The following is a 27,674-nucleotide window of genomic DNA, read 5'->3' as shown; positions in this document are numbered from 1 at the left end:
AAAAGTGACAGGCTTTAAGCATAGTGCAGGAGCAGTTGGCTGAGCAGGTGTCAGGCAGGTTCTCCCTTCTGTAGGCCTTAATGATCAGTGAAGCTCTTCTGAGAGAAGCAGGTACTTCTTCCCTTTAAGCCTTTCTTCCTGTTACTCATTTCCCCACTTGGCACTCAAACTGTGGAAATAAACACACACACACACAAAAGCTCCTGACGTCACTAGGAGGAGATGTAGCAGTATGAGAAAAGAATTGGTTTTTTGTTTGATTGTTGTTGGCTTTTTTAAATGAAGGGACACAGAAACTGACTTTTTTTTTTACCACAGGAAAGAACCTAAAAGCCCTTTCACCCTCTTTCTATAAGCAAAAGAAAATAATCAAAACCAGAATGCCACAAAACCAGATAACTGTATACATATTTCCCTTTCCCCTCTCGGAAAAAAAAAAGACAAGAAAAAAACTCCAAACACAGAAATATGAGTTTAAACATTTATTTAAACAGAAATTCCAAACCACTCCACCCTTTAACCTTTCAAAGAAAGATGACGACAAACTAGTTTTCAGCTAGAGTGTCAGAGCAGGTGTAAGTTGTGTTCCACTACAACAACTCAGTAGCAATACTAGCAGGAGACCAACACATATAGAGCTAGCACTGCAAGAAGGGGAGAAGTAAAAAGGGCTTGAAACTGCTCGAAGGCACTTCTGCCCACCTGCCTTTCCATTTTCAGCCCAAGACAAAGGTGCTACCTTTAAACTGCTTTTTTTGTTGCATAGCTGGCTGGTGTGAAATCTGTGGTCTGTAACAGGCACAACCTGGATAGCGTGAATCCTCTAAGGCACATATGAGATTGTGGAGCACAGGGCATCTTCTGTCAGGAACCCTAATCCTCCACTAGATCCAAGGGGAATCCAGTCTGTGCACCTAGCTTCCCAACTGCAGAGCATTGAGAAATGAGGATAGCAGTGCACTGCAGAAGAGCGACTCTCATCAGCTTGGTGCTTGCTTATTGGACATGGCTCAGGCTCAACTTTTCACTCCTCGAAGGCACTGTTTGCAATGTGACCAACGACCCTCAAGCCGGGACCCTGAACTGAGAACTGGCTCCAACACACACGGGGGAAAGGAGAGCAGAGTCACAAGGGCAAACAAGCCTGGCTGTACCAGGGCACCTGAGGCTCACCCCCTCCCAGGAGGGCTCTCCTGCCCTGCTTTTGGTACCAATGGACAGGCACACTGGAACAATCCTTGCCCTGGACACTGCATTGGGAAGATGGCACTTGATTCAGCTCCCAGATACTAGCAATGGACACTAAAGAAGTATTTTAGGAGCATTACGTTACAAGCAAATGGTTTGGCATCCACCTCTAGAGACAAATGGGGAATGCTGGATGCCCCGGAACAATCTCAAAAGAGATCTGTCAGAGGTGACACGATATCCACCTCCAGTAGACCTAAGGCAATTCTAGTAACATGCCATTGATGGGGATCATTTAAGCCTGATGAAATCACAACCCCACTCTCACAGCAAAGGTGAGAGGAACGCAGGACTCCTTAGAGGCGCCATGTATGGCAGGGGAAGCTAGCTGCTCCCAGGGATTCTACCAATCCCATAAGCTTTACTTCACAGTCAGTTTGCTAATAAATTTAAGGGGAATAAAATTAACCTAATTCTCTAACAGAAAATGAGGAAATCTTGAGCATCAGACCGTGCCTCTTCCCATCTCCAATTTTCTTGGGAAAGCTTCTCACTTCTTGAAAGAAGGTGAATTCCGGACTGAGATTTGATCATTCATGGTCTTTGGGGAAGGCTACATCCTGTGACCACAGCAGTAGTGACCTATTCTGGGTAGGAAATGGCATTCCAGCTTCATCAAAACACTGAGTGGAAAAACACGGATTCTTCCCACACCCACACAAGAGCGTAGGCACAGGGACTGAGCAGAAGAGAAGCCAAGCAGGGAGCAGACAGGCTTATGCCAAGAAACCAGAAACTCTGGCACCCAAACAAAGTTGAATAGCTGGAGCAAGAAACGGGTAACTTAGTCTGAGGCCCAGATGCTTGGCATCTGGTTGGGAAGCAGGTGGTCTGAAACTGAGAACTACAGATCCCAACTCAGACAGTTCCCACTACTGCTATGGGAAACACCTGATTCACTCATCTCGGTGCATTGCCTGGAAGTTGGAAAGCCCTCAGCACCCAGAATACAGCCTTCAAACTCTGTCTCTACAGACCAGTGGACACAGCCATATGGCCAGAAGCTATGCCTCAAGGCCAGGGACATGCTGTCTGCCATTATCTCCCTAAGAGGAACATCTCCACTGCCTCCAGAATGATACGCTCGCTGGTCCCTCTGCCCCTGAGCAGAGGGAAGCAGCCTCACCGGCGGGGCCTTACCATGTGGTAAGGAGAGGATCCTAGTCCTTCACCCCTCTGAAGTGAAGGTGGCGAATCTTAGGGTTCAGCCAGCTTCAGTACAAAACATGTTTCCTCCTCTCATCTAGAGATGCAGTGATGAATACTGGGGTCCCAAAGGCAGCTCCCAGGAAACAGTGAAACAATGAAAGGGCCACAAGCTGCTACTGGAGCCATCGCCATAATGGGGCCATTCTGCCTCACGTGCAGAACTGACAGATAAGGTAAAAAGAGGAGCTGCTGCTGCTTCAATCACTGAGCTGGCCTAGAGCTCAAGGGCCCTCCCCCTCTCAAACTCACTCCTAGTTCATATCAAACGTACATGGGTGCTGCTCTGGAGCCTCTGGCCTCGCTCCTTGTCTGCGAGTGACCTGACGCCAGAAAAGCCGCTCTCTGCATTCGGTTAGTGTGCTGTGAAGTTAGATGGATCCCAGTGGGCTCAGGAGACTAGAGGTTGGAGCGGCACGAGTCCGTTCCCAGGAGACACCAGGAATCTGAATCCACATCAGGTTTCGGATCCACTTCCATCTCCTCTTTGGTAGTCTGTGTTCCTTTGGAATGAACCTTCACCTGTCAAAACACACAGCAGTTACCCAAACAGCGCCAGGACTAGCTGCAAAAAAGCTAGAAGCTGCACAGTGCCCAGTTTGTATTCTCCACAGCCATTTGTGGCCCTTCGCAACATCTGACTGCCCATCCCTTCTCATCAGGAGAAATAAAGGGAAATCCCAGGTCCCGCAAAGAGTGGGCTATCCTCAGAAGAAACTCTTCTTGGCTTCATTCCTAATTTGCTACTATTAGAGCCTGCATCAGCAGCTTATACAAGAAACAGGCACCATTCTTAGTCCCACCAAATTCTGCTCTGATGGAGATGGCTGTTAAGAGCTGCTTCCTTCTGCACAGCCTCCACAATCTGCAGGAGCATGGTGAGCCCTGAGCATGATGTGCACTCAGGTGACAGATTCTCACCTGCTGCATTTCCTCCATCCTCCTGCAGAACCGCTGGAGCTGGGCACTCAGACGAATGGTTTCCTGCTGCAGTTTCTTCTGATCATCCAGACACTGTAAAACCAGGCCTCGGAGGTGTGTCACCTCCACTTGCAGAGCACTGCACACGCAGCCTGTCCCAGGAGATGCATCCTTCCCTTCACCACACGGCAAGGTTGGACTCAGGCAAGTAGGCTGCAGAGATATGGAAAGAAGTCAGGCCAGGTTTGAGTGCAAGGCCAGGAGTTGTATATGCCACAAGAAAAAAACATGCTCCGCATGTTATCTTGTTTCCCCGCTTGCCAAACTTCTAGCAGCCAGGGTCAACAAGCTACTTCTCCTTCTGTCTTCTGTACAAAGCTGCTAGCTTCCTCCTTTTCCTGGGAAGCTTGTTCCCATCCTCCTATCACCAAAATCCATCTAGTTTACCCCCATTTCCCTAAGCGTAGGATCTGTGTCTCCTCTTGGGACGGAAAACTCCTGGAGCTAGGTAGTCCCACAGGTTGTAATTTTTCAGCAATTTTCTGTATCAATTCTTCTTCCTATCTCACAGAAAATTCTGCTTTCTAAATTTCTATTTTCTGCTAGGCTTCTGAGCCCTTGGCTTCTTTTTTCCAATTGCATTAAGCACATTTTTCCACAGAACTGATCTCATTACTTTAAATCTGACCACGAATCAGCTCTGTGTTCTAGATCCTTGGGAATTTTTCTCTTTGCAGCCTCATCTCTGATTATCACCAGCCCTCTTTTCCTCATCCAGATGAATTAGGCCAATCCAACAGTCTCTTCTCAGCTCTCCCACAATTCAAACATTGCCATTTATGGTCCCCAAGAGCTTTTAGCCATGCATTCACTTGGATAACTTTACCCAGGGCTCCGTTTTGGGCTTGTTTAATCCAACAGGTTCCTCAGAGGCCACTTTGAGTCCCTGAAGTTTCTGGTAAGGAAGAGTCTCCTTCTCAGGCTCTGAAGAAGCCATGCTCAGTGGAAAGGGGCTGTCAGGCATGGGGATGAACTCAGCATTCTCCAGCTCCTGGATACACAAAAGCAGCACTGTCAGGACTGCCAACTTCCTGCAGCTCATTTCATCTTCTCAGTCGATGCACCAACACCCTCTTGTGGTTAAACAGGCAGTGAGGCCTTAAGGGCTCCATACAACACGGCTCTAAGAACCTATCAGAGCATCCCTCAAAGGTGGAAAGGGCCACCCAATTTTCCCAGCCTCGATCTCCATTTTAAGGCATTTCTGAGAAACCGCGTTACCTTCCGCAGCCAGCCAGGGCAGGAGCTGCTGTCAGCACTGTTGCCTCCCTTAGCTTCCGTAGTGCTGATCCAGCCCCCCAGCTCACGATCTGCTTCCATGGTTCCCCGAAAGCCTCCACTGGGATTGGGGGTTTCTGCTTCCTGTTCATTATCCTCTTCCTCTCCTCCTCCAGTTGTGCAGCTCTGAGCCACTAGCAAACAGAAGTGAAAACCTTATACTTTTCCCACCTCTGCTATTCCTGTTGCCAAACCCCAGATGGAACAGAGAAGATGCATAAATTTGTGCTGTATGGTCATGGTGAGAGCACATGCTAGCATTATCTCCCTCAGCACTTTAGCTCCTAACACTCCCTGCAGACCTCTCCACGAGGGCTTGTGTGCAGCAGTCTTCTGCAGTTTCTTGGCCCCAGCCCTCTCACAGGTCCAAGAAATTGGACTCCATCTCTCCAGCAACTACCCCCATAGAGCCCCTTCCCACATCAGTTCCCTTCAGTGAATTCCTCTCAGCTTTTCCTTGTCAAATTGAAGTTCCTCAACCACAAAGGCCTCTCTGCACCCATGTTGTTTCTCCTCTGTTTCAGTTGTTGCTTTCTCAGCTTTGGGCCGTCCCTTCCCATGCATGGCACCAACTAGATTTCTTCCCTTTGAGCTCTTCTGTGAGGCCTTTCAAACACAGAGAAAGCATGCTGCAAGACCAAACTTCATCCACTCAAACTAACCACTGGATGGACTTAAAACAGAGCTCCCCAGGGCAGGTTACTTACCAGTACCAATGGATAGACCACTGCTGTTGGATCGTATTGTTTTAGAGTTCAACACCTTTTCTGCAAGGAGAGAAGCATGCTTTCAGGTTGAGTGCCACACAGAAAGCAAGACAACTCCTACAAAGCCAGCGTTGCAGGCCTATGGCTCAGAGCAGCTTGCCACATTCCTCCCAGAAATTTGGCCTGTTCCCAAGCAGGATTTATACTCTCAGTCCTGGCAAGGAATATATCATCATACACAAGATCCCAAAACTTCATCCTAAATTTACACTTACCAACAATGATGATGGTGTGCCAGCCACGGCATGACAGGTCTGGAACATGATGCAATGATCCAAATATTGGCCGAGGCCACGAGGTACAAATATCTGAGCCATGAGCTCTCTCAGTCGATGTCATTGCCAGACGCCCATTCCCGCCATTACCCCAAGCAAAGATGTGGTTGTCTGAGGAAAGAGAAATTCAGGGGCTCAATTTCTTCTCTCCTTCTCGGCCTGTAATTACGTAAGGATCAGTCTTTCTGCTGTAACTGCTATCCCAAAGTATCTAATCCACCAGCTCAGTTTTGACAGTGGGAGAACAAACCAATAACAAACCTAACAACAGCCACCAAGTCAGTACTCTACAGCCTTAGGGACAGCAAATACTTGGGGCTGCACTGGGGCCATTACCAGGGCAAGACAGCCCCAGTCTAGGAGGATTTCTTTATTTCGGCAATGTGCTGCGGGGCTGGTAAAGGAAATGATCAGTGCGAGCCAGTTAACCACTCTGCAGATTAAGTTTAAAATAACCCACCGCAACTTGGCAAAGACCCACTCACCGTCAGTAGCAGCTATGGTGAATTCATCTCCACATGAAACCCTGATCACCTGCTTACCCCCCAAGGGGCCTCCCAGCAGGTTTATTCCCAGGTGCTTCTTATAGTCCCCAACACCAAGCTGTCCGCACTTGTTGGAGCCGAAGGTCAGCAGGCGGCCTCGCTCTGACAGGAGGAAGGAGGAGACAGTCACAGCAAGGGCCCAGCTCTGGAAGCAGCCATGCATACAGAGCACGAGCAGCAACAGCCCATGAACAGGAAGGGCTTTGCTGAGCAGCCAGCCAGGCTGGAAGGGAACAGTACCAGCCAAAAGGAATGGGGTTTAGCCTGGAAACACCTCCCCAGTTCCTTCTCCCACTACTTCCCTTTTCTGATGCTGGGGGCTGGGACTCCTCACAGCTCTCTGACTGATGTCGCTTGAGCAAAGCCTAAGTTGATCATAAATTATTCCTCTGCTAGCCCAGAGCATGATACTTCCCAAAACTTTTTTCTCCTCTTTAATAAAACAGGAAGGCTGACATTGCTGCTTCAGCTGGCCAGGAAACAAAGACTGCTGAGAAACAGGAATCCTGAGTTCCTGGAGCAGCCATGAACCTTGCTACCGAGAGCAAAACCCCCAGTGTCAAGGGCCAGGCTGAAAGGGCAAAGTTGATGTAATGTAATTCAGCAACCAACATTCAGTTCTTAATGCACAAGGCTCTCACCATCAATAGAAGCTGTGTGTGTCTTCCCTGGAGAAATGGTACGGATCTTGTAGAAGGACAGCTGCTTGGCCAAAGTAAGGGAAGTGGCGTATGGCACCTCACAGTATGTCTGACAAAAGACGTGGGTAAGCATAGAGTGAAAAAAACCACACATTCATCAGCTAAAGCCTACTCAAGCAGGTCCAGGTCTGACCATGACATTAAACCTAGACAGTCCTAACACAAGCATGGTAATGAACTGCCAGAATCCCTATCATTGGATAAGTCACCACAGAGCAGTTCACTGTGTTTTACCTCAGATCTCACATAAGCCCACAGGGCAGACAGAAAACTGAGGACGAGGAACAAATTGCCTCTTCCCACAATCCCAGTATCCATTGTCTTGACTGAACTAAAGCATTGGCACAAAGCTAATGAACACTTTGTCACAGGACTTCCACTTCCCCATATGCTACTGATTGCTGGGAGCTGATGAAAGGGATCCAAATGCACTTACATCATGATTGATTATCCCTGATGTGCACTGATTCAGGCCCAGCTTGTTGAACTCGTTGAGTCCACATGCCAAGACTTTGCCTGTCTGGGTGAGCAGGAAAGTTCCATCACAGCCACAGTGAACAGACACAATGTTTAAGGTCTTCGGAACATCCACCTAGGTGGAAGAAACACATCCTAAGAAAATAAAAATCCCAACACCTATTACACAGAAGCTGGCACATGGAAAACATATGGGGGTAGAGCAGTAGCACAGCTAGTCTGGACACTATCAAAAGCCAACACAGTTATTTTGAATGAAGGTGTAAGAATACCATAAAGCCTGTAGCATATGGAAACTCCGGTCACAGTGCAGAAATTCAAGGCAGACACCAGTGACCAGCACAGGAACCTGAAACATGATGCATGGTCAACCTGGCCAGATGGGGCCTACAAACACCAAACCCAGTTGGGTGAGCAGGGCTGGGTTTGTGGTTGTGCTGTGTGGGTGTGATACTGTGTGATCTGTGTGATCACGGATATTTGGCTTCCAGGCACATCCTTATTTGTTTCTATTTTCAGTTACCCCAGCACTGTATTTCAAGAGGGTTTTACTTTCAACTTAATCTTTAACTCATTATATTACATTCAAAGACTCGCAGCAATTGCACTGCTGTGAGTTTCCTCTACAGACCCAAGGTAAGCCATTTGGTAGTTCTCACTATGATTTCTACAACATTAAGGTAGCATTTCCAGTTCCATCATGGAAATCAGAGCAATGAAGCTCTAAGCTATGATGCTGTTCGGTTCGTGAGTGGTATGACTCTGCCATGAACTCTAGCAGAGAAATGAAGCAAAATGAAGTGAGAAAGCAAAATTAAAACCCTTGCAAACTGGATGATGTCTCAAAAAAACCACCTGAGCCTCAGAGAGATAGTATTTCCAAACAGCAACTCATTTGGATTTATGCCCTTGTGGATTTTGAGTAGTCATAGCCCTACCTTCTGAGGGGTGTAGTGATCTTCTTCTGAATCCAAGCCCAAGCGTCCTGCATCCGTGAAAATACTGCAGTTAAAAATGGCCTCACCAGGTGCCCATATCTAGGAGCTGGTATTGTCTCTCCATAGTCCCAAAAGAATCTCCCTACAGAACTAGAATCTCCCTGCTCCCCTACATCCATCATCGCCTGCCAATCCTCAAGGGAATCCAACCCCATTCACAGAACCACTGCCCTACCCACAGGGAAGCCAAGTGGCAGCCTAGAGCCTTCCAGAGTAAAGTCCTAAGGCTTCAGTCTCCAGTTCCCAATTTTACAAGTAAATAAAGTCCCAAAGAAACAATGTTTTTTGCCCCCAGGGTATGTACCAGGCAGCCCCCACTCAGGCCCTGCATTACACACCTGCACCAAGCCACTTTCTGGCAGGCATGCCCCAGTGCCCTTAGGGATCAGGGAGACTCTACCTACCGTACTCTCCACAGCCCCATGTGTAGACTTCTCTGTTCCTTGTCAGCACTGCCACGTGGTTATCTCCACATGAGACCTGCTCCACAGCATTGGTAAGAAAGAAATCCAGCTGCAGGGGCTCAAGCACTTCAGAGCCATAAGCCTTGTCAACACCAATGCATCCATAATAGTCGGAGCCAAAGGCATACACCTGGCCCTCATCTAAAGGACATAAAGGAAGCTTGGTCAGCACACAGAGCTTGTGTTAGGCTGCATATTAACTTCTTAGGACATGGTCAGAGCAACTTCTTTTCTGCAGTCACCCTCTTTAGTGCAGAAGAATGTCATCAGGAGACTATGGAGTCCTTTCTTGTTCATGTTAAGATGGATGATCTTACATGACAACCTGCAGCTACTTCAGTGCCAAAAAATCTTTGGTTGAACCTGCCACTTTAACAGTAACCCACATATTGATTCTGTGGCTCCCTAAGTCACTCCTTCCTCAAAATGACCACCTGAGCTTATCTCTGTCAAATCTCTGCCTTTTCAGCACTGGCAAAATAAGCTTGAAACTACCTTGTTGAGAATCATTTGCATGGGTAAAGCGAGAGTCAAATTCTTCTGCAATAGACAACACCACACCTAACACATCTTTTAAAAAGCATGAACAGGGTTAGAACTAGAGGCAGCTACCAGGTGTCAAGCATTCTGAATTAAACAGCAAATCCTAGATACACATTCTTCTTCATCACTGGGTGATTCTTTCCCCACGCAGTCCAAAGAGAGTTTCAAACACATCTACATTCTTGACTTCAGGCTTCACTGTCTTTATCTTTAGTACGAGCATGTTTGGAGGCAACACATGCACTGGTAAAAGCAGAGATTCTGCACAGACACGTGGATTTGTGGTCAACACCCAGCTTTATCACCAAAAAGAAGCACGTCCTTAGCAAAACCCCATCCTTCTTGGGAGTCAGTATCTTCCTCTGTGTAATAATGTTGATATATTTCAAATGTTGAGACATAATCTATCCCAAATGTAATAATGTTGATACTATCCTCAAAACTGAGGGATGAGTAGCATATGGGGCTTTCTCCTTTGTGCACAAAGCTGCTTTGCTAATCTGATGGTGAAGGCAAACACCTCCAACAGCTCAGCAAAGTGAAGGGACTTGTCAATGCCTACGCATCCATAATAGTCTGAGCCAAAGGACTTCCAGCTCTCACCCGTGATGCACACTGTGAAATCATCTCCACAGGACACCTGACGAATGGCTTTTCCCTGAAGCTTCTCAACATGCTTTGGCTGCCGGTAGGAAGCTCTGTCTCCATGTCCCAGCTGCCCATGTAACTTGGTGCCCCCCTGCATATTCTGCAAGACAAACACCTAGTGAGGTTACATTTCCACAATCCCAGAGATGGTGTCAATAGTTAACAGCACCACAAACAAACAACAGAAGACTGCAAGGAGCAAGAGGAAATGTTCTGTCTACTCTGGGGAAGAGACTGCTATCTCTGTGCACACAGCAGGCAATGTTCTCAGTGGCAGCACAGGCTTTCTGGCAGTGATGCACTAACAAGGAGCCATCCAGTCTCAGGACACCAGCTGGTGAGGAACCCCTGCTCCTTTCTGCCAGGCTACAGAACCTGCTCCCTACTGCAGGACTGAAATTCATCCTTAAGATTTTTGAGCTACTTTTGTAAATCCTAACAGCTGCAAAGAAATGCATAACCTGAAACAAACGTCACTGAAGTGGCCTGACGTAGCAATTATACAGGAAAAACAAAACAAGTAGCATTGAAACTGAAACTATTAATTGCCAGCTGAAAGTTTTCAGTGGCTGTTCTTGCAGGAATATCCAGCAAATTAGTCCAAGTTGTTCTCCTATTTGGATCTCTTTCTTTTCTCACTGACTTATCTTCTAATCTATCTTAACAGAGTCTGTATAATCAATACAAAAATCCATGGAAGCCTGGAAATGGAGAACATCTCCATGCCACTGACCATCTAAACCTGAGAAGACTGGATTCAATTGTTTAAAATGCATTATATGCCGACATTTTTTATTCACTTTAAACTATTCCAGAATTTCCACTCATCATAAAAAGCAGAGTTGTTTAGCATAAGATGCCTGTGCCTTCAGACACAACTTGCCTTGCAGATGACAACTGTACTGCAAAAAGGTCACTCATCCCACCCATTCTGATCTTGAAAAACCCTCCTCAAAAATACAAAGGCCAGAGAATCAGTAAGTCTCCACTGCCTGTCTAGTAGTCAGGAAGGGAATGGAGAGATGTTTGACTCAGTGTTTGGGCCTACAAGACCACCATCTACAAACCTCAAGGGCACAGCAAGTCTCCAAGATACTTCCTGTCACAATGGAAAATGTCTCCCAGAAACACACTTGCCTTGGGAGACTTGGGTCAGCCCCAAATCAGATAGCCTCAGTGTCCACTGCAGTCAGATTTCTCCCTTTCCAAGCTTCCTGCCCATCTGAGTCAAACAGGCTCGTGAATGGTCAGCAGTAGATGTGAAGCCTCCTTTCCCACTCTTACTCGCCTCCTGCAGTTTGTCTCACTTACCACCCAGGTGTAGAGCTCCTTCTCCACTGTCACCACAGCAAAGTGAGTGTTACCAGCACACACCTGGCGCGCGCTGCAGCCACTTTTGATGGCATCCAGCTTCTGGGGGGTGGACTTACCACCCCCCCAAACATACACCTCACTAGTGCGTGAAGTCACCACTGCAATGGGAGCCTCGTTCATGGTACTTGACCTGCACAAGACCCCCCCAAACAAAATACACATGCTTTTGAGTTTGCATTCCCTGTCATCATCCATTTTCCTGCTGTTGCCTAGCAGTTTCCTCTTCACAACCATTCATGGGTTTTGTTTTCAAAAACTGTTCTTCCAGCAAACTCTGAACAACCCATGAACAGGGACAACTTCACATAAGGTGCTCAGATAGTGTTAGTACTTCCAAGTTTATGAGGAAAAATTGGTCAAACTCTATCTGATAAATACCAGACAACCAGCTATGCATCTCACAGAAGCTATCTGCTTCACAGAGCAACCCTGCTTACAGGTTTGCTGGGAACTGTGGTGAACCTCTGCTATACCAAGTTTTATAGAAGATATTTATATTAATGTAATATTCATCATTCAGACAGTCATATTCCTCCTGCTGAAGGGAATCTGTGTGAAAGGAGAGATCTACTTTACAATTCAGATATGTAGGCTGTGAAGACTACATCCTCAGTAGGACAGATTAGAGCTGGATGGGACCTGCTGAGGTACAGCTCCAGCCATACAAATAAGTAGGATATAAAAGGCAGAGTAAAACACAGGACAAGCATGCAACAACTGTGTCAAATTTCTAGCATTCAGGGAACTTCTAAACTACACTATTCCATTAAAGTTGTCAGAGGCTGACAGTCCCAGTTCCTCTGTGGGGAGCTGTTCTCTCCATGCTTCCTTTCAAACTTGTCTAAATAATTACCTTGGTCGCTTATTTGGCCCATTAAGCAGCGTGACTTTCTCTTCCATCTCCCTGCCAAGGGAGAAAAAGCATTTTAGGAAACAGCAACATTGCTCTATGCAATATACTGACAAGCAGCACACACAGAGTGTTTTCCTTTCCAATAAAATGCTGCTGCCTCTTGGAGGAAATGTGGCAGCTGTTTACCAGCTCACAGCAATACAAAGTAAATAGGGCAGAAGTAATGTACCACACAGCTACCAAACTTCCAGGAGAGCTGAGGACAACAAACTATGTAGGTATAAAAATGTGGCCAACCAATACCCATATTGCACAAGAATAACCTTAAATGGCTAAATATTATCAGGATTTGGGCTTTTACCAATGCATACAGCAAGACAAAACTCAAACTCTGCTGATCATCATGCAAAAGAGTATTGGTATAAAGGACTAAGTCTGCTGTTCCCAAAGAAACCAACATGGGATAGAAACAGCCCAGAATTATCATCCACCTTTCATGACAAGATAGTGCGTGCAGGCTGATGGTCAAACTAAGCTAAAAATGGACCACTTTCAATGCAAGTCTCTCCCAAAGAGGAAGGCAACAAAAGGAAAAAGTGAGGGTCTCTATACTGAATGATCCATATATTTTGAATATATAGATTCAAAATGGCTTTTTCCAATGACTACAAGAGGACCTCTGTGACTCTTCATTCTCAGAAATTTGAAGAGTAGAAAGCAGCATTCCTCAGAGTCTCAGAATGGAATACCTCAAGGTTCTCAATACAACAGCTTCTAAGTATGCAGAAACCTTTCCCATGCACCAACAGAACATCAGATAGAAGACAAGACTGCAAAAATGCACTTTTGCCCTAAAGAGAATGAAGTACTTAAACAACTGCCTCACATCAGACTAAATTCACTTAAGGACATTGCTATAAAAGCATAAACACCACCAGCCTGCACAAACCCTCCTGTTTTCCCTGTCAGCCATCCAGGTTTCGAGCAAGACCATCTGATTACCTCCTGCGTTTGCTGAGAAGGGGATGTTCAAGCAATTCATCTGCAGTGGGTCTCTTTTCTGGGTCCTGAAAGAAGGAAGCAACAAGTAATTCTCTGCGAAATACTCATCATCTACAACAAAATCTTGGAGTAGAAGACCTCATTAAAGCCTGCATGGACCTCTTTCCCTGACTCCCTTCAGAAGGGAAAGGAATTAATTCAAATATTTAGAATGAATAGGGATAAATACTACAGATGTGCAGGAGGGACTTGCATGCTCCAAAGGTATTAATACTATGTTTGCTTTCAAGAAATCAATTCCCTACAGAAAGCCAGAGCCTTAAGAGACTGCACTGACGTGATGCTCCTACCTCCACAGCACTGCATTAAAAAATAATTGCTTCTGCCAGCCCATTAAATACTTGTGAACAGAGTAAACCCAGCACACCTCCAGAGCCTGCAGGACTGAGACAAAGCTTTCAGAGGACTGGAGAAAGCCCATCCTTAGAGATGTCTCAGGCCTCACAAAAATTACCCTGCATCAACAGCTCACATACTGAAACAGGCATGTCATTCCCCTTCACCCCTGAGTTCCACGGCTGAGACAGCTGGGAAAGGGTATCTGAAAATTAGAAAGTATCTCACCCACCTGATCAAGGCAGGAGTTTACCATCTGGATCAGCTCCCAGGAGTAGACAGTGGAATCAACCTCCATGGCACGATTTCCCTGTACAATCTTCACACAAAGGTTCAGGGGATTCTAGGCAGAAACCAGACATAATGGAACCAGAACAATGTGTCCCATGGGGAGAGAAGCTATAGGCCACCATTATTTTCTTCCTCCATCTCTGATCAGGACACATCTCTCTTCTTCCCTGCCTAGCAGGCTCTCCAGAAACCTAATAACAATTCCTGCAGAAATGGTACCTCTGGTAGCTAGGACTTAGTGGCAACATCCAGCTTTTCACCAAATTCTCTAACAGTGCAGGGAAAACAGGCTTCTCTCTGCATGAAATCTCCTATGCTGCATATTGCCACTAAACACAGCACAGCAGCAAAGTTGCTAGGTCCTCAAGAGCCACCACAAGAGAAAGTCAGGCAAGGATGGTATTTTCACATCATGTCTTTCAGGGTTACAAAATCTTGCCTATGGCAACTAGCAGCTTTTCCCATGACATGGCACAAGCTGGCAAATCACATGTGTCAGCCAGCAATGCTCCTTTCACCCTCCCTATGCCAGCTTGACCAGACTTCTCTTGCAACCAAGCTTTGCGAAAGAGTAAAAGGATTAGGTCCTATGAAATCTGAAGGCTGGAACTTTTTGCTACAAACTGCTACACAGAAAATTCCCAGCTAGTAATGCTAAAAGAGCAAAAAGACTACACGGTCACAAACCTCCTCCTTGTAGTCAAAAGGATACTTCATTCACAATCATGATACAAATTAGCACAGTTATTATTCTGCAACTAGTAAACCTGGGCTGAAGACAAGGGTGGGTTTGGCAGAAGCCAGACAGGCTGCTGCATGAAGGCAGAAGGGAAATTTGCTTGAAGGGTAAGGGAAATCATGCATCTTCTCTGACTATAGCTGTCACTCTCAGGCCACTGTTTTTTTAACTGGCAGATTTAAACAACATTGAAAGAAAAACACAGCTGAAGAAATCTATGAGCCAAGTCTGAGTCTTAGGACAATAAAAAAATAAGGTTATTCAGTCCATAATGGTTTGCAGACTTACAGTAGCATCAAAGGTCCTCTTCAGAGTAAGCAGTTCAAAGATGACACAGCCCACAGCCCAAATATCTGATTTGAAGTTGTATTTCACACCCTGGCAGAGTTCTGGGGACATGTAATATGGAGTTCCCACCAGCTAGGAAAAATAACATTTAAGAATCAGAAATGACCCAGCAGCCTTCAATTCAGGAGCTCTGTACCCATTACGTTCATACAGAACAGAGCTAGACACTGCTCTGACACAGCACTGAAGTGATATACCTCACTAATGTGCTGGAGGGATGGGAACAATAAGCACACTTCTTCCCCTCTCATCCACAAACCTGTCTTTCCCTGAGCTTCCTAAAAGATCCTAGACACCTCTCTTCTCATGTACCTGATGTAGTACATACTTCTCAATAGAGCAGTAGTCACAAAAACGCAGCAGTGACTTTCCCCTCTCTTAAATACACATCATTTAGAGGTAATCAGGGCCTTATGTACTGACATGGAAATCATCCCACGAGGCTGAAGAAAAAGGGATCTAGCAAAGCTTCCAAATACAGGTGCCAGACCTTAGCTATGGAGCCACTCTGATCACAAGATACTGCCAGGACAAAGGCTGCTCTGTCTCAAACGAAAAGAAGGGCTCCTTTTGGGTCAGTATGTAGAAAGCTGGCTTGAGTCCCACCCAACAGGCTTTCCCTTCAGAAGTGGACTTTCCTGAACAATTGTTTTGTGTAGAACAAATATCCCCGCCACACAAAAAATCCAAAACCGTGCATGTAAATACAGAAGATCTCCCGGGTACTGCAGAAATAGTGGCTTAACTCAAAGTCACAACAAGGAGATGCAGAACAAACATGATAAAAGATTTAAGAATGGAGCTTCCAGATGAATGGAGCTCACTCCTTAGAAAGAAACTAGACAGCAAAATAAAATGAGACAGAATTTAGAAAAAGGAGAAATATTTATAGATGACCTCTTTTCAACTCTCTCAGCAAAACTCCAAGGACTACAAAGCCTGCCCTTCATCAGACTCTGCTAGTACACTGTATATCAAATGGGTGCATTCAGAATCTGCCATCTCCCTCCCATTTTCTGTTACAGAGCATGACAGAGTCCTGGCCCTGGGAAGGTTTAGAAGCCCTAAGAACTGGAGTATCACATGGAGCACTAGGACACTGCACCTAAACCTTTTTTAAGCAAAGGATAATGTAAGCTTTCTGTAAGATACAGATTATTTTCCGTATCTTCTTGGGTAAATGGGAGAAAGAATGATAAATTAAGAAATCAGTGTTTAGTAAGCAAGATGTGAACATTCTACAAAATCACAATTTGACTGCTACAATTACAAATACTGACAATAACATGTTTTGCACTCATTTCCCAAAACAATGACTTCCAGTCTGCCACTGGTCATTAGGTTACAAACTGAGCAACTAGACCAGAGCATAGCCAGCAAAAAAAACCCCAAAATATGGTGGAAGGTGTGTAGTTCAAAATTTTTTGTATGTGAAAAAGGAAAAAACAATACTTGCAGGTATAGTAGGTATAGATGAATACAGACAACACAGGCAAAAACAAACCTGGAAATTCATAGCACAGAGCAAACTGCCTCTGAAAGCCAGAAGGCCACGAAAAGTGTGTCAAAACAGAAGTGGTTCTGCTGCAGCCCAGCCTAGTGATGGCTTTATGCAGTAGCCTTGAGTTCCCACTTACAGAGGAACTGCACAATAGTGCTCATGTTCTGGAAGGGGAGTGGCAAATATTTAACTACACATCCTAACAGAACACCAACACCTGGCATCTAATCGAATAATACAGCCTGGTAAGGGGAAGTGTGAGCTGGCTTGTGCACCAAACTATAATAAAGGCCTTCAGCAGATAGGAACCCCAGACAGTGTCTCCCTTTCCAAGCCTAACACTCACCAGAGAAATTAATGGAGCTGAGAAATCCAAGCTGAACCTTTTAGGTGCCTGCAATACAGCTTACCCTGTGTCAAAACTGGCTGTGAAAATGCTTTCTGGCAGGGTCTGGAACGAGGCCAAGCTTGACAGCCTTCTGGTAGAATTAATCTCTCCTATAAAGCTTTGCCCCCCTTTAGGAACATTACCAATAAACCATACACCTGGTTCCCATAAGAAGCACAAGTGCCTTTCTTGCTTCTTCACAGAGCCTGGATATTAAAGAGATATGAGACATGCCTATGGCACAGCACAATGTCAGGCATGCACATCCAAGCTATCTCAGATCCGCCCGAGGTAAAATTTACCTGTTAGCACAGCAGCATGACAAAATTAATTTAATATGTTAAGCTGGACTTAACTAGCCCAGAGGGAGAGCGCTGTTCTGATGTGACTATAATGCTGTCTCTGTCCTTCAGCTAGCACTGCCTTCGCATTCACAGATTCAGTTCCATGTCTAAGGGAAAGAAGAGCAGCGCTCTCTAGCATGGCTACGCTAGCTCTAGTACAATTCTATTCCCACAGTGGCACCTATCTTTAGTCTACTGCTGCTTTCCAGAGAGACAGACCTCCAAGAGGTAACCTGGGAGCAAATATAACTGCAGGCTGCAACACATCAGCAAATATGCCAGAGTTAGTGAGATAAAGTTAGGAAGTAAAGTTGTAGCGAGGTGGGTGTTGGTCTCCAAGTAGTAAGTGACATGACAAGAAGAAATGGCCCCAAGTTGCACCAGAGGAGGTTTACATAAAACACTAGGAAAAATTTCTTCAGTGAAAGGGTCAGGCACTGGAACAAGATGCTCGAAGAAGTAGCTGAGTCACCATCCCTGGAAGTGTTCAAAAAAACACGTGGATGCAGCACTTGGGGACATGGTTTAGTGGTGAACACAGCAGTGCTGGGTTAACAGTTGGACTCAATGACCTTAGAGGTCTTTTCCAACTTTAATGCTATGATACCATAACACCGAGGGAAATGGAGGGGTGAGGGAAAGGAAAGTAACAGAAAACAAGCAGCAAGAACGTACAGCGTCCCTGGTCTTCTGCAAGACATGCAGAGATGAAAGAAAAACACAACTCGGTTTGCACACAAAGATGGCAGATACTCACAGTCTCAGCCATAGAGTACTCAGAGTTCAGCTTCTTTGCCAATCCATAGTCTCCCAGTTTAATCAGGTTTGCCTTCGTTAGAAAGATATTTAATGTCTTTATATCTCTGAAACAAGAAAAAGAAATTCAAACACTCAAATACACTTTCAGATTTCACAGTTTTCCATGCATTACTACACCTTCCCCCCAAAATGAGCTACTTGCTACTCTGCCAGCACTCTGTAACACGCACATACACAGAGCTCTCCAAAGGCAATTTTGCCCCAAGTACTGGGGGCAACTGCAGTTATCCATGTTTTATCACATTCCCCACACAAACACAACACAGTTTCAAAAGCTCAGGCTCCAGACACCCATGTAAAGGCCGCAGATCAAAGATAGTTCTTTCCCCCCCTCTCAGTTTCTTCTCATATGAAGGTCATTGAGCAGATCTTATTTTTGCTAGTTTTATAAATAGACCCAAGCCAGGAGTCCCTGAGCTCGCTAAAAACGTAAGTGTAAGTATGAATATGTACGTCTGCAAATATAAACACATACACAGAGGATGTGAAACAGATGTCACTCTAGAACTTAAGCATAATGTCCTTACCCCTCAAGAAGTACTCTTTATAACACAACATAGGATTCTAGTCCATGAGTTGGCTGGGCTGATTGAGAAGGCTTTAAGTCTAGGTTGGAAGGGGGAAGGAGATAAGACCAGGCTCACTAGAGATGAGGCTGTGGGCTGCATGCCAGTGTTGGGGGTGAAATCAATAGCCCAGCTGAAGTGCATCTGCACCAATGCACACAATGCAGGTAACAAACAGGAGGAGCTGGAAGCCACTGTGCAGCAGGAAAGCTGTGACACAGCTGCCATCATGGAAATGTGGTGGGTGGACTCGCACTATTGGAGTGCTCCAATGCAGCTCTTCATAAGGCACAGGTGAGCAAGGAGAGGCAGTGGGGGGTGGCTCTGTACCTTAGGGAGCGTTTTGACTGCACAGAGGCCAAGGTCAGTGACGATATGGTTCACCACCTATGGGTGAGAATCAGGGGGAGGACCACCCAACCAGGATGAAGAGCTAGATGAGATTCCATAAGCAGCTGGCTGAAGTTTCATGATCGCTAGTTTTTGTGGGAGACTTTAACCTGCTGCATGTCTGCTGGAAACTCAACACAGCAGAGAGGAGGCTGTCTAGGAGGTTCCTGGAGTGTGTGGAAGATAACTTCATGACACAGCTGGTTAGCAAGGCTACCGGGGCAGTGCCTGCTGTTTCTGAACAGACAGGGGCTGGTGGGAGATGTGGTGGTTGGAGGCTGTCTTAGGTAGCAACCATGAAATGACAGAGTTTTCAATTCTTGGTGAAGTCAGGAAGGGGGCCAACAAAACCTCCACCTTGGAGTTCTGGCGGGCAAACTTTGGTCTTTTTGGGACACTGGTTCAGACAGTCCCTTGGGAAATGGCTCTTAAAAACACAGAGGTCTAGGAAGGCTGGACATACTTTAAGAAGGAAATGTTAGAGATGCAGGAGCAGGCTGCTGGAGAAGCTGGCCGCCCATGGCTTGTATAAGTGCACTCTTTGCTGGGTTAAAAACTGCCTGGGTGGCCAGGTACAGAGCATAGTGGTGATGGGTGCCACATCCAGTTGGCAGTCAATCACCAGTGGGGTTCCCCAGGGCTCAGTGTTGGGGCCACTCCTGTTTAATATCTTTATTGATGTTTTGGATGAGGGGATTGGGTGCACCCTCAGTCAGTTTGCAGACAACACCAAGCTGGGCAGGAGTGTTGATGGGCTGAAAGCTAGGAGAGGCTCTACACTGGGATCTAGACAGCCTAGATCGATAGGCTGAGGCCAACTTTAGAGGTTCAGTAAGGTGAAATATCAAGTCCCGCACTTGGGCCACAACAACCCCAGGCAGTGCTACAGGCTGGGGGCAGAATGGCTGGAAAGCTGCCCAGCAGAAAAGGACCTGGGGGTGCCACTTGACAGCAGCTGAACATGAGCCAGGGTGTGCCCAAGTGGTCAAGATGGCCAATGGCACCCCGGCTCGTATCAGAAAAAGCGTGTCCAGCAGGACCAGGGCAGGTATTGTTCCCCTATACTCAGTACCGGCAAGGCCACACTTCAAGTTCAGTTCTGGGCCCCTCACTGCAAGAAAGACATTGAGGTGCTGCAGAACGGCTGATTCTCTGAACAGAGCTGGTGAAAGGTCTGGAGCACAAGTCTGATGAGAAGCAGCTGAGGGAGCTGTGGTTGTTTAGCCTGGAGAAAAGGAGGCTCCACTGAGACCTTATCACTCTCTACCACTGCCTGAAAGGAGATTGCAGCAAGATGGGGGTCAGTCTCCTTTCCAAGGTGACAGTTGTCACAAGAGGAAATGGCCTCAGGATATACCAAGGGAGGTTCAGGTTGGACATCAGAAGAATTTCTTCACTGAAAGGGTTGTTAAGCATTGGAACGGGCTGTCCAGGGAAGTGGTAGAGCCACCATCCCTGGAAGCATTCAAGAAACAAGTAGACATGGCACTTACTGCTATGGTTTAGTTGACATGGTGGTGCTCAGTTGGACTCTTCAGATCTTGGAGGTCTTTTCCAACCTTAATGATACCATGATTCTATGACATACTGTGCCCAAGAGATCAAAAGGCTGATGGCCACAAATACCCCCAACTTCAAAACTCACTGAAAACACTCTCCCAGACAGAGTAATCTGTATGTAGTTTCACAGATCAACACAAGAGGCTGGAAACAGGGAGGAAGCCCCTGCAGCATGATATGTTTTTCATGGCCAACACTTCATAGCACCCTTAACACCCTCTTTTCCTAACGTACCATCAACAACTTCCCAGTGTAGATCAGGAAAACATCAAGTAAAGCAGCACTTTGCACTCATCCACTTGGGGCATCGCAAAGTTCTGGGTCACTCTGACAATGTCTGCAGCAGAAGGAAATCACTGCAAACATTTAAATAATTGTTCCATTCGTTATTGTGGAAGGATTTGGGGCCACACATGTCCAGAAGTGATAAGTAGGAAATCACTGCAAAGCAGGACAGACATGACATCTGCTTTAGGCCAAAAACTTAGGCACTACTTTGCTGAGTGTAGGCTACCAACCCCTCATTAGCAAGGCTTGCCAATTACTAAAGATTCAGAATGGCAGCAGCCAGGACGCTATCCTACAGAAAATATCCTCACCCAGCTATGCACATAAGTTAGTGCAGCACACGATCCAACTGTGCTGGAAGTGGCTGTCTACACGTGCAATACTCCCCAGAACATCACAGCCTCCTTGAAACACACGTAAGACATGAAATTTACTGCTCCCAAACAGAAAACGGCAACACAAAAAGGTAAATAGCTACACATTAAAATCTCAGAATAACTGTCAAAATTACCACTACAAGTTAACAGACTGTACTAGGTCCTTAAGCAACAGGCCAAAGAAATAAGATTCAGACAAATGCAGGACAAATCTTCACATGGGTTATATTGCAGCAATGGATAAATGCAAAGTCTTCGTCACTACCAGCCTCCAGGAATTACAGAATGATGTACACACTGGATTGCAGCTATTAATTGTGGAACAGGTCGGAAGTACCTTTGGCCTGTGGTAACTGCTCTTCCTACCCACTTTAACAAACATCATTTATGTGCTATAGCAATAAAGGGCAAATTTACTGCCTTCCTATGTGGATAAACTCTTTGTTCACACAGCTGCAGTTCCATTTTCAAATACAAGATTTCCTGCACATTTATCACAAGATGGTTTCTAGCCCAATAAAAAAAGGATACTTAACATCTAGGAGATCCTATTACACTTTGGAGAGAAGGTTGGCGCTTGCTTTAAACAAAGAAACAAAGGAGTTCTTCACTCACCCCATGAACTGCACTGGTTACCTCAGCTTTGCTGCATGCCACACTTACCTGTGAAGAATTCCTGCTCGATGAATGCAGCTCACTGCTGATGCAATTTGAAAGAGATACCAAACCACCATCTGCATAGGTAGGAATATAAGCATTACGTGAGGCTCGAAAAAAATAAAAAAACACAAAACCCTACCTGTCCCTGTCACACTGAGGCACAGCAAGAGGGCCTGGCCACACCATTTAGATGCTCTTTCAGGAGTATGAAAATTTTAGAATTTCCTGGTTTGGAAATCTCTAAAAAAGATATTCCAATAGGTAAATTGTTCTACTGCCATTTGTAGTGTCTGTCCTGACAAGTGCCACAGATTTAAGTGAAAAGACTTAAGAATGACAACTAATGACCACTTGGGAAACATCTACAGTTGTGCTCTCCAAAATATGAATTGTGGCCATTAAATACTCTCCATAAGCCAGAAAGTCTTAGAAGTCACTATATAAGACAAGTAAGTGTAATCATTAATCAGCTCAGCATGCAGTGAAAGCAGACAGCAGAAAGTAAGTTTAAATAAAATAAAGACAGAAAAAGAGAATAGTAAGACAGATTCAAGGAAATTACTCAAAAAACCCCCTACAAAATGATTAAGAAGGGAGAGAAGTAGAGTGCCCACTAGGAAGAAACACAGAAAGAGGTTTAAAAGTTAAATGTTTGCCAAGATGGTAAGGTGAAGAAAGCCAGCTCTCTTTCATTATTCCTCCCTTGGAACTATGTACTGCTTATAGACAGTTAAAATAAGTTTTGGATAGTCCATAAATGCTTACAATATTGAACCAGGAGGATGCCAGCCCCCAGATAAACACAGAAATTCCCCACCATCGCAATGAAAAAAAATTTGAAGAAATACTCAAATAACCCTACAGATCCCCAGAACATTAAGCCAGCCCCACTGCTCCCTCAAACCAGTCCAAATTACCTCTTCTTCAAATAACTTGTCTTTCTGTCGCAGAATCTTATCGTAGAGGTTCCCTCCTGTAATTATAAGTGAGTGAGAAAAACAGAGGTTCATCTTAGTTAATGGCAACAGTTACTCTGCTCAAGTGCTGCTGGGAATACTCAAATCCCCTAAGAGATCTGATCAGTCACTACAGCTCTCTCTCAGCATTCTTCACTTAAACTGGTCATGCATCCACAAAACTAAGTTCTTCTTCCATCTAAGAACTTCAGTGGTGTAATCAAGGCTAAGCAGAGATGAATCTTTAACAGCACCCTTTAATACTCTCTGCGAAGCAAATCAGTAAGCTCTGCCAGCAGTCTCTACTTTTTTACTTACTTTTTTAAAGTGTTTCTTGGGGCATGTAAACATGCATTAACTTACACCAAATCACGTGAGATTGTCCTGTTCAGCATTATATATATATATATATATATATAAATAACACATTAAAAAAGAGAAAGAAAACAATTTTAAGGTCAGAGTAGTCCCTGAAAGCACAATTTACTGTCTTTTGCTACTTACTGCCCAGCTCTGACTGGCCTCTCCTTTATCTGCCCTACCAAAAACATTGGTGCAGAATTCACAAAGCACTGACAACAGCAGTACCACTAACAGAAGCCTGAAATCAGCAGAATCTTCAGGGTGCCCCATGACTTCAAGACAGCAGACTGAAAATCAAGGAGAGCTAAAAGAAATGATGCTGAGGGCTGCAGGTAGACATACTCCCTGTCAGATCAGTATCCAAACAGTAAATCCCAAAACTCTGATCACCTCCTGTTGCCATTCCAATTCCCAGTTATCATATATTATGTCCTAATTGTAATGGATCACCAGGACCATTCCCATGATGCAAGACAGCTTTTGGCTGTATGACTTCCATGGGCCTGTCAAGTGATAAATGTCCAAAACAGGCTGCAATGACTCCGCTGTCTACTTGAGGGACTTAATTCAAACTTCCATGTTAGGAAGATTTTTCTAATTGAGATTCCCCTAATTTCTTCTCATTCAGCCTTGCTGTAACTTCCCAACATTTTTTTTTCTGCCTTACATTCACATTTACAAATTAGCTACAAATCACTCTTCACATTCACAATTTAATCGAAGTATTTACTTCTGCCTCTTCTTATAAATGTCTGCTCTAACCATTCAAACTTTGCAGGCTTTTAGTCAATTGTGTTCTTCGTCTCTCTTTTTTTCCCATCTTTTTTGCAGCTTTTCTGAACCAAAGAGCAGCCAAAATGATAGGTACTAAGTTACCAAAATCCTACACAAGAAGACAAGTTAGGTCTTGACTCATATAACCAATGCATATAACATGTGTCTATGCACACATGTGAAAACAAAACTAATTTAGTATTTGTTTTATCTAATCACATCTAACCTTCTGACATAGATTATTCTCTTTTCAATTACAGTATTTTATAGGATATTTCTTCCCAAATATATTTCATTTGTATTCACTGATGTTATCCCATGGCAAATCCAAGTCTTACAGTACCATGATATACACACGGAACTAAAATCAATAACTTGGCTTCCTCTTCTGTAAAATAGGGGCAACATTTACTGAAACTTGAAATTCTTTTCTGGATCTTCAGAAGAGACAAGCCAATTAAACAGTAAAACCTTTGGATTCTGAGCAATGTCTGACAGTGACTAGTCCAGTCTTACTTTAAAAATTACTCACAAATTATCTTGGGTTTGTACACTGAAAAAAAAAGCCAAAGAAACAACTATTAATGCATTGGCAAAACCACTACATGGAAGTCCAAACAAGATTTCCTCTTTCTCATGTCCCTTGTTCTGTACCATTCAGACACATTCAGGCAACACCAGCTATACACTCATCTCTTGGTTATTATCCCAAAGCCAACAGAGGCATTTACAAATGTGCACAGACATCAATACTATGCAGCTTTTCTCTATGCTCTCCAGCAAATTTATAATGGCCTCAAGCATGCAGTCTTTCCAGGGCAAGTAAGTAACTCACACACAGAGAGAACCCCTAAAATAAAAGGTGCCTCAAAGAGCTAACATTCCCCTATGCTCGCACTGGACTCCACCCTCCATAACAACAAAAAGCAGAGAAGAAAAAACGGCTTTGGTCAAGCTGTCAACCAGGGTGTCTGACACCCTTCAAAAAGACTTTGCATAACTCTGTTATGCTCTCCAACCTGTTCCAGTGGAAGCAATCTGTTGTATAAGGTGATCACAACATGATGATAGCCTTTTCCAGCAAAAAATGTTTCTACCAATGAGCCAAGGCTCAATGCAAGCCCTATACAAACATCAGATACTTAGCCTGGGGAGCTGTCCCACTCACCCAAACAGGAACCACACTGACGTTCTAGGCACGTATCCTGTTCCAGCAGTGTAAGCTGTATATGGGCTCCTCTTCCTGCTGTCTAAGAGCAGCTGCTAGTCAGAAGCTCATACCAAATCCTTCTATTGCTCCATCTGAGCTACAACTGTTTCCCCTGCAAGCTCCAAACACCACCATCTAAGCTACTCTTGGACAGAATTTCAAAATTTTCTCCACCACCAGAAGGACCAGGTTTGTTGTTTGTGTTTTTTTAATAGTAAATGTAGAAGCTGAAAGCAGAAGGCAGGAAAAAGTCATAACTGCAGTGTACCAGGAGATTTTTAAGCTTTGATTTATAACTGCCAAATTATGAAACTATTTAAGTGACGGTACTGAAAAAACAGCCCAGCTCTGTACTCATGGTCTTTTTCCACTGCCCTCCTAAAAGAATACAGCAAGGTGCACTAGAAGCATTTATCACCAAAAACCCACTCCTTCCAGTGCACAAGCCATTCAGAAAACTCAAGAAATCATCTACTGCATAGACTACCTCCACTAGCAGAAGTGAACCTAGCCCTACTGGGCTTCCTTTTTTAGCACCTGAGACACAAATCAAAAGGGTTCTCAGTCCCTTCTTCAGGAGCTATGCAGCAGAATTCACCTCTACTCTTCTGCTCTCCAGATGACACCCCAGAAATACTTGCTGCAGGTTCTACAGGAGGGTGACCTGGACACATGGCAGCTGCCTCTTTATAAACGGGAGTAGGGATCTCACCATTACAGTACTCCAGCTCAATCAGGAGCGTGGTGTTATCCATGAAGTGATTGTAGTATGCGATGATGTTCTCATGCTGCAACAGGGCCAGGATAACAATTTCGTTCAAAGCATCACGACGCTCCTTTTCTGACAGCCGGGTCAGGTCCACCTCTTTCCACACTACAAGTGAGTCATCCTGAAACACAAAAACATCTTTCAATTAAAAACACACTGTTATGAAGAAAACAGTCTGTGCCTTTACAGCAGGAAATTAAAATATCAAGAAAAGCAAAAGACTTTCCTGTCTCTTACAGATTTCAGACAAATATTGTTAACAACTTACGTTTTGAGGTTTGTTGTTTGTCATTAAAAATAGCAACGGCCTGAAGCCATCTTTCTAGCTGGCCAATACTCACTTTGGGAAAAAAAAAACAAAACCAAAACACCAAACCAAGGGAAAAACACAGGGTCTGTTTTATTTCAATAAAGACTAAACATACTCCCATTCAATAAAGGGACAACATTGTATTTTTAATCCTGTAACTGTAGGATAGTGTACAAGACCATAAGCTGTTACAAATATTCAAAGGAAAAAGCATAGAGAAAAAAAAAAAAAAAAAAACAAAAAGCAAAGCAAGCCAATAAGGAAATAAGAATTAATTTAGTTTGCCCTTATTAGGCCCACACACATTGTCAGCCATGTTATGAGTGACCTCTCAAGCGAACAGTGTTCACTTATTGCCCAAGCCGTAACACCTCAAGATGGCCAGAAAAAAAACTGAAGAACTTCCCTTTGGAAATAAATCAATTATTTTTCCTTGACAGCTGCTAAAAACCACAACTACAATTGAACTGGATGGTATTAAACGAGTTGGGAGCAACGAGAGGAGTGGCTTTTCATCCAGTCTCCCCTGATTACATTGAAATGCTGAGTACGTGAGCGAGTTACCTGTGTGAGATGACCCCATGTCCTCTGTGACTGGAACAAAACATAGAAAAATGAGTAGTCTACTAGCGTCGGAAGAATCTCCACATCTCCCTGCGAAACTTCAGGGGACCCAGAGATTGGCAGTACCCAAACGTGCCAAAACGCAGACCCTGCACCCCTGGACACTGAGAGCTGAAGTTGTCACTTCGTGTCCCAGCTGTTCTCAGAGGGTTCCGGGGGATGTCATCCTGGGGGCTGTCAGTGTCACTCTGGGGGCTGTCGGTCACCCCAGGGGCCGAACTCCGCTGCGGCTCCTCAGGCACCGGCGCCTTCAAGCACCGGCCCCTGGCGGCGGCCCCCGCCCACATCGGAGCGGCCCCGGGGCCCCTTGGCGGGGGCGGCGGAGCGGGGCCCCTCTCCCGCCGCCGGGGCCGCCTACCTACCTCGGTGCGGCGGTACAGGGTGGCCTCGCCGAAGGCGCCGCGGCCCAGGGTGCGGATGGGGATGTAGTGCAGCTCCTCCTGCTCGCCGGGCACGCCGCCGCCGCCGCGGGAGCCGCCCCTGCCCGAGGACTCGTTGCCGAAGTCGGAGCTGATGGAGTCGCAGTGCCGCTCGTACTCGCCCAGCGACATGGCGATGGCGGCCCCGCTCGGCCCGGCGCTCCCTCAGCGCGGCCCCGCGGGCTCCATGTCGGCTCCCGACGGCGACCCGGAACCGCTTCC

At 45.3% G+C, this 27,674-nt stretch overlaps 1 protein-coding gene across 2 annotated transcripts; it reads right to left on the bottom strand.

Moving 5' to 3' along the window:
• Positions 1 to 467: 467 nt before the first annotated feature.
• On the bottom strand, positions 468 to 27,674 carry NEK9 (NIMA related kinase 9). 2 transcript variants are annotated; one of them, XM_032111669.1, is made up of 23 exons: positions 27,396 to 27,674; positions 26,974 to 27,003; positions 26,043 to 26,220; positions 22,945 to 23,000; positions 22,031 to 22,101; positions 18,125 to 18,230; positions 15,075 to 15,206; positions 13,989 to 14,099; positions 13,361 to 13,425; positions 12,359 to 12,409; positions 11,443 to 11,635; positions 10,087 to 10,231; positions 8,881 to 9,081; positions 8,417 to 8,463; positions 7,438 to 7,593; positions 6,942 to 7,050; positions 6,241 to 6,402; positions 5,696 to 5,866; positions 5,421 to 5,480; positions 4,657 to 4,847; positions 4,262 to 4,426; positions 3,376 to 3,588; positions 468 to 2,976 (listed from the first exon to the last, which is right to left on the bottom strand). In XM_032111669.1, exons 1-23 carry the CDS (start codon positions 27,582 to 27,584, stop codon positions 2,854 to 2,856), a joined length of 2,925 nt encoding a protein of 974 aa, XP_031967560.1. In that variant the 5' UTR covers positions 27,585 to 27,674; the 3' UTR covers positions 468 to 2,853. The 2 variants fall into 2 exon arrangements, with proteins under 2 accessions (XP_031967560.1, XP_031967561.1); XM_032111670.1 differs by lacking the exon at positions 26,974 to 27,003.

This window comes from Corvus moneduloides, chromosome 6 (assembly GCF_009650955.1).
Source record: "Corvus moneduloides isolate bCorMon1 chromosome 6, bCorMon1.pri, whole genome shotgun sequence".
Classification (NCBI taxonomy): domain Eukaryota; kingdom Metazoa; phylum Chordata; class Aves; order Passeriformes; family Corvidae; genus Corvus; species Corvus moneduloides.
Note: the sequence above shows the minus strand (reverse complement) of the source record. Positions and strands in the feature narration are given on the sequence as shown.

What these genes read in the sequence shown, in the direction of transcription:
- NEK9 (XM_032111669.1), bottom strand. Translation starts at nt 27,584, where the DNA reads ATGTCGCTGGGCGAGTACGAGCGGCACTGCGACTCCATCAGCTCCGAC. An exon ending in ACAAGTTATTTGAAGAAGAG is followed by an intron (nt 22,102 to 22,944) that starts GTAATTTGGACT and finishes CTACCTATGCAG; the next exon opens with ATGGTGGTTTGGTATCTCTT. An exon ending in GGGCCAAATAAGCGACCAAG is followed by an intron (nt 11,636 to 12,358) that starts GTAATTATTTAG and finishes GGTCTTGTGCAG; the next exon opens with GTCAAGTACCATGAACGAGG.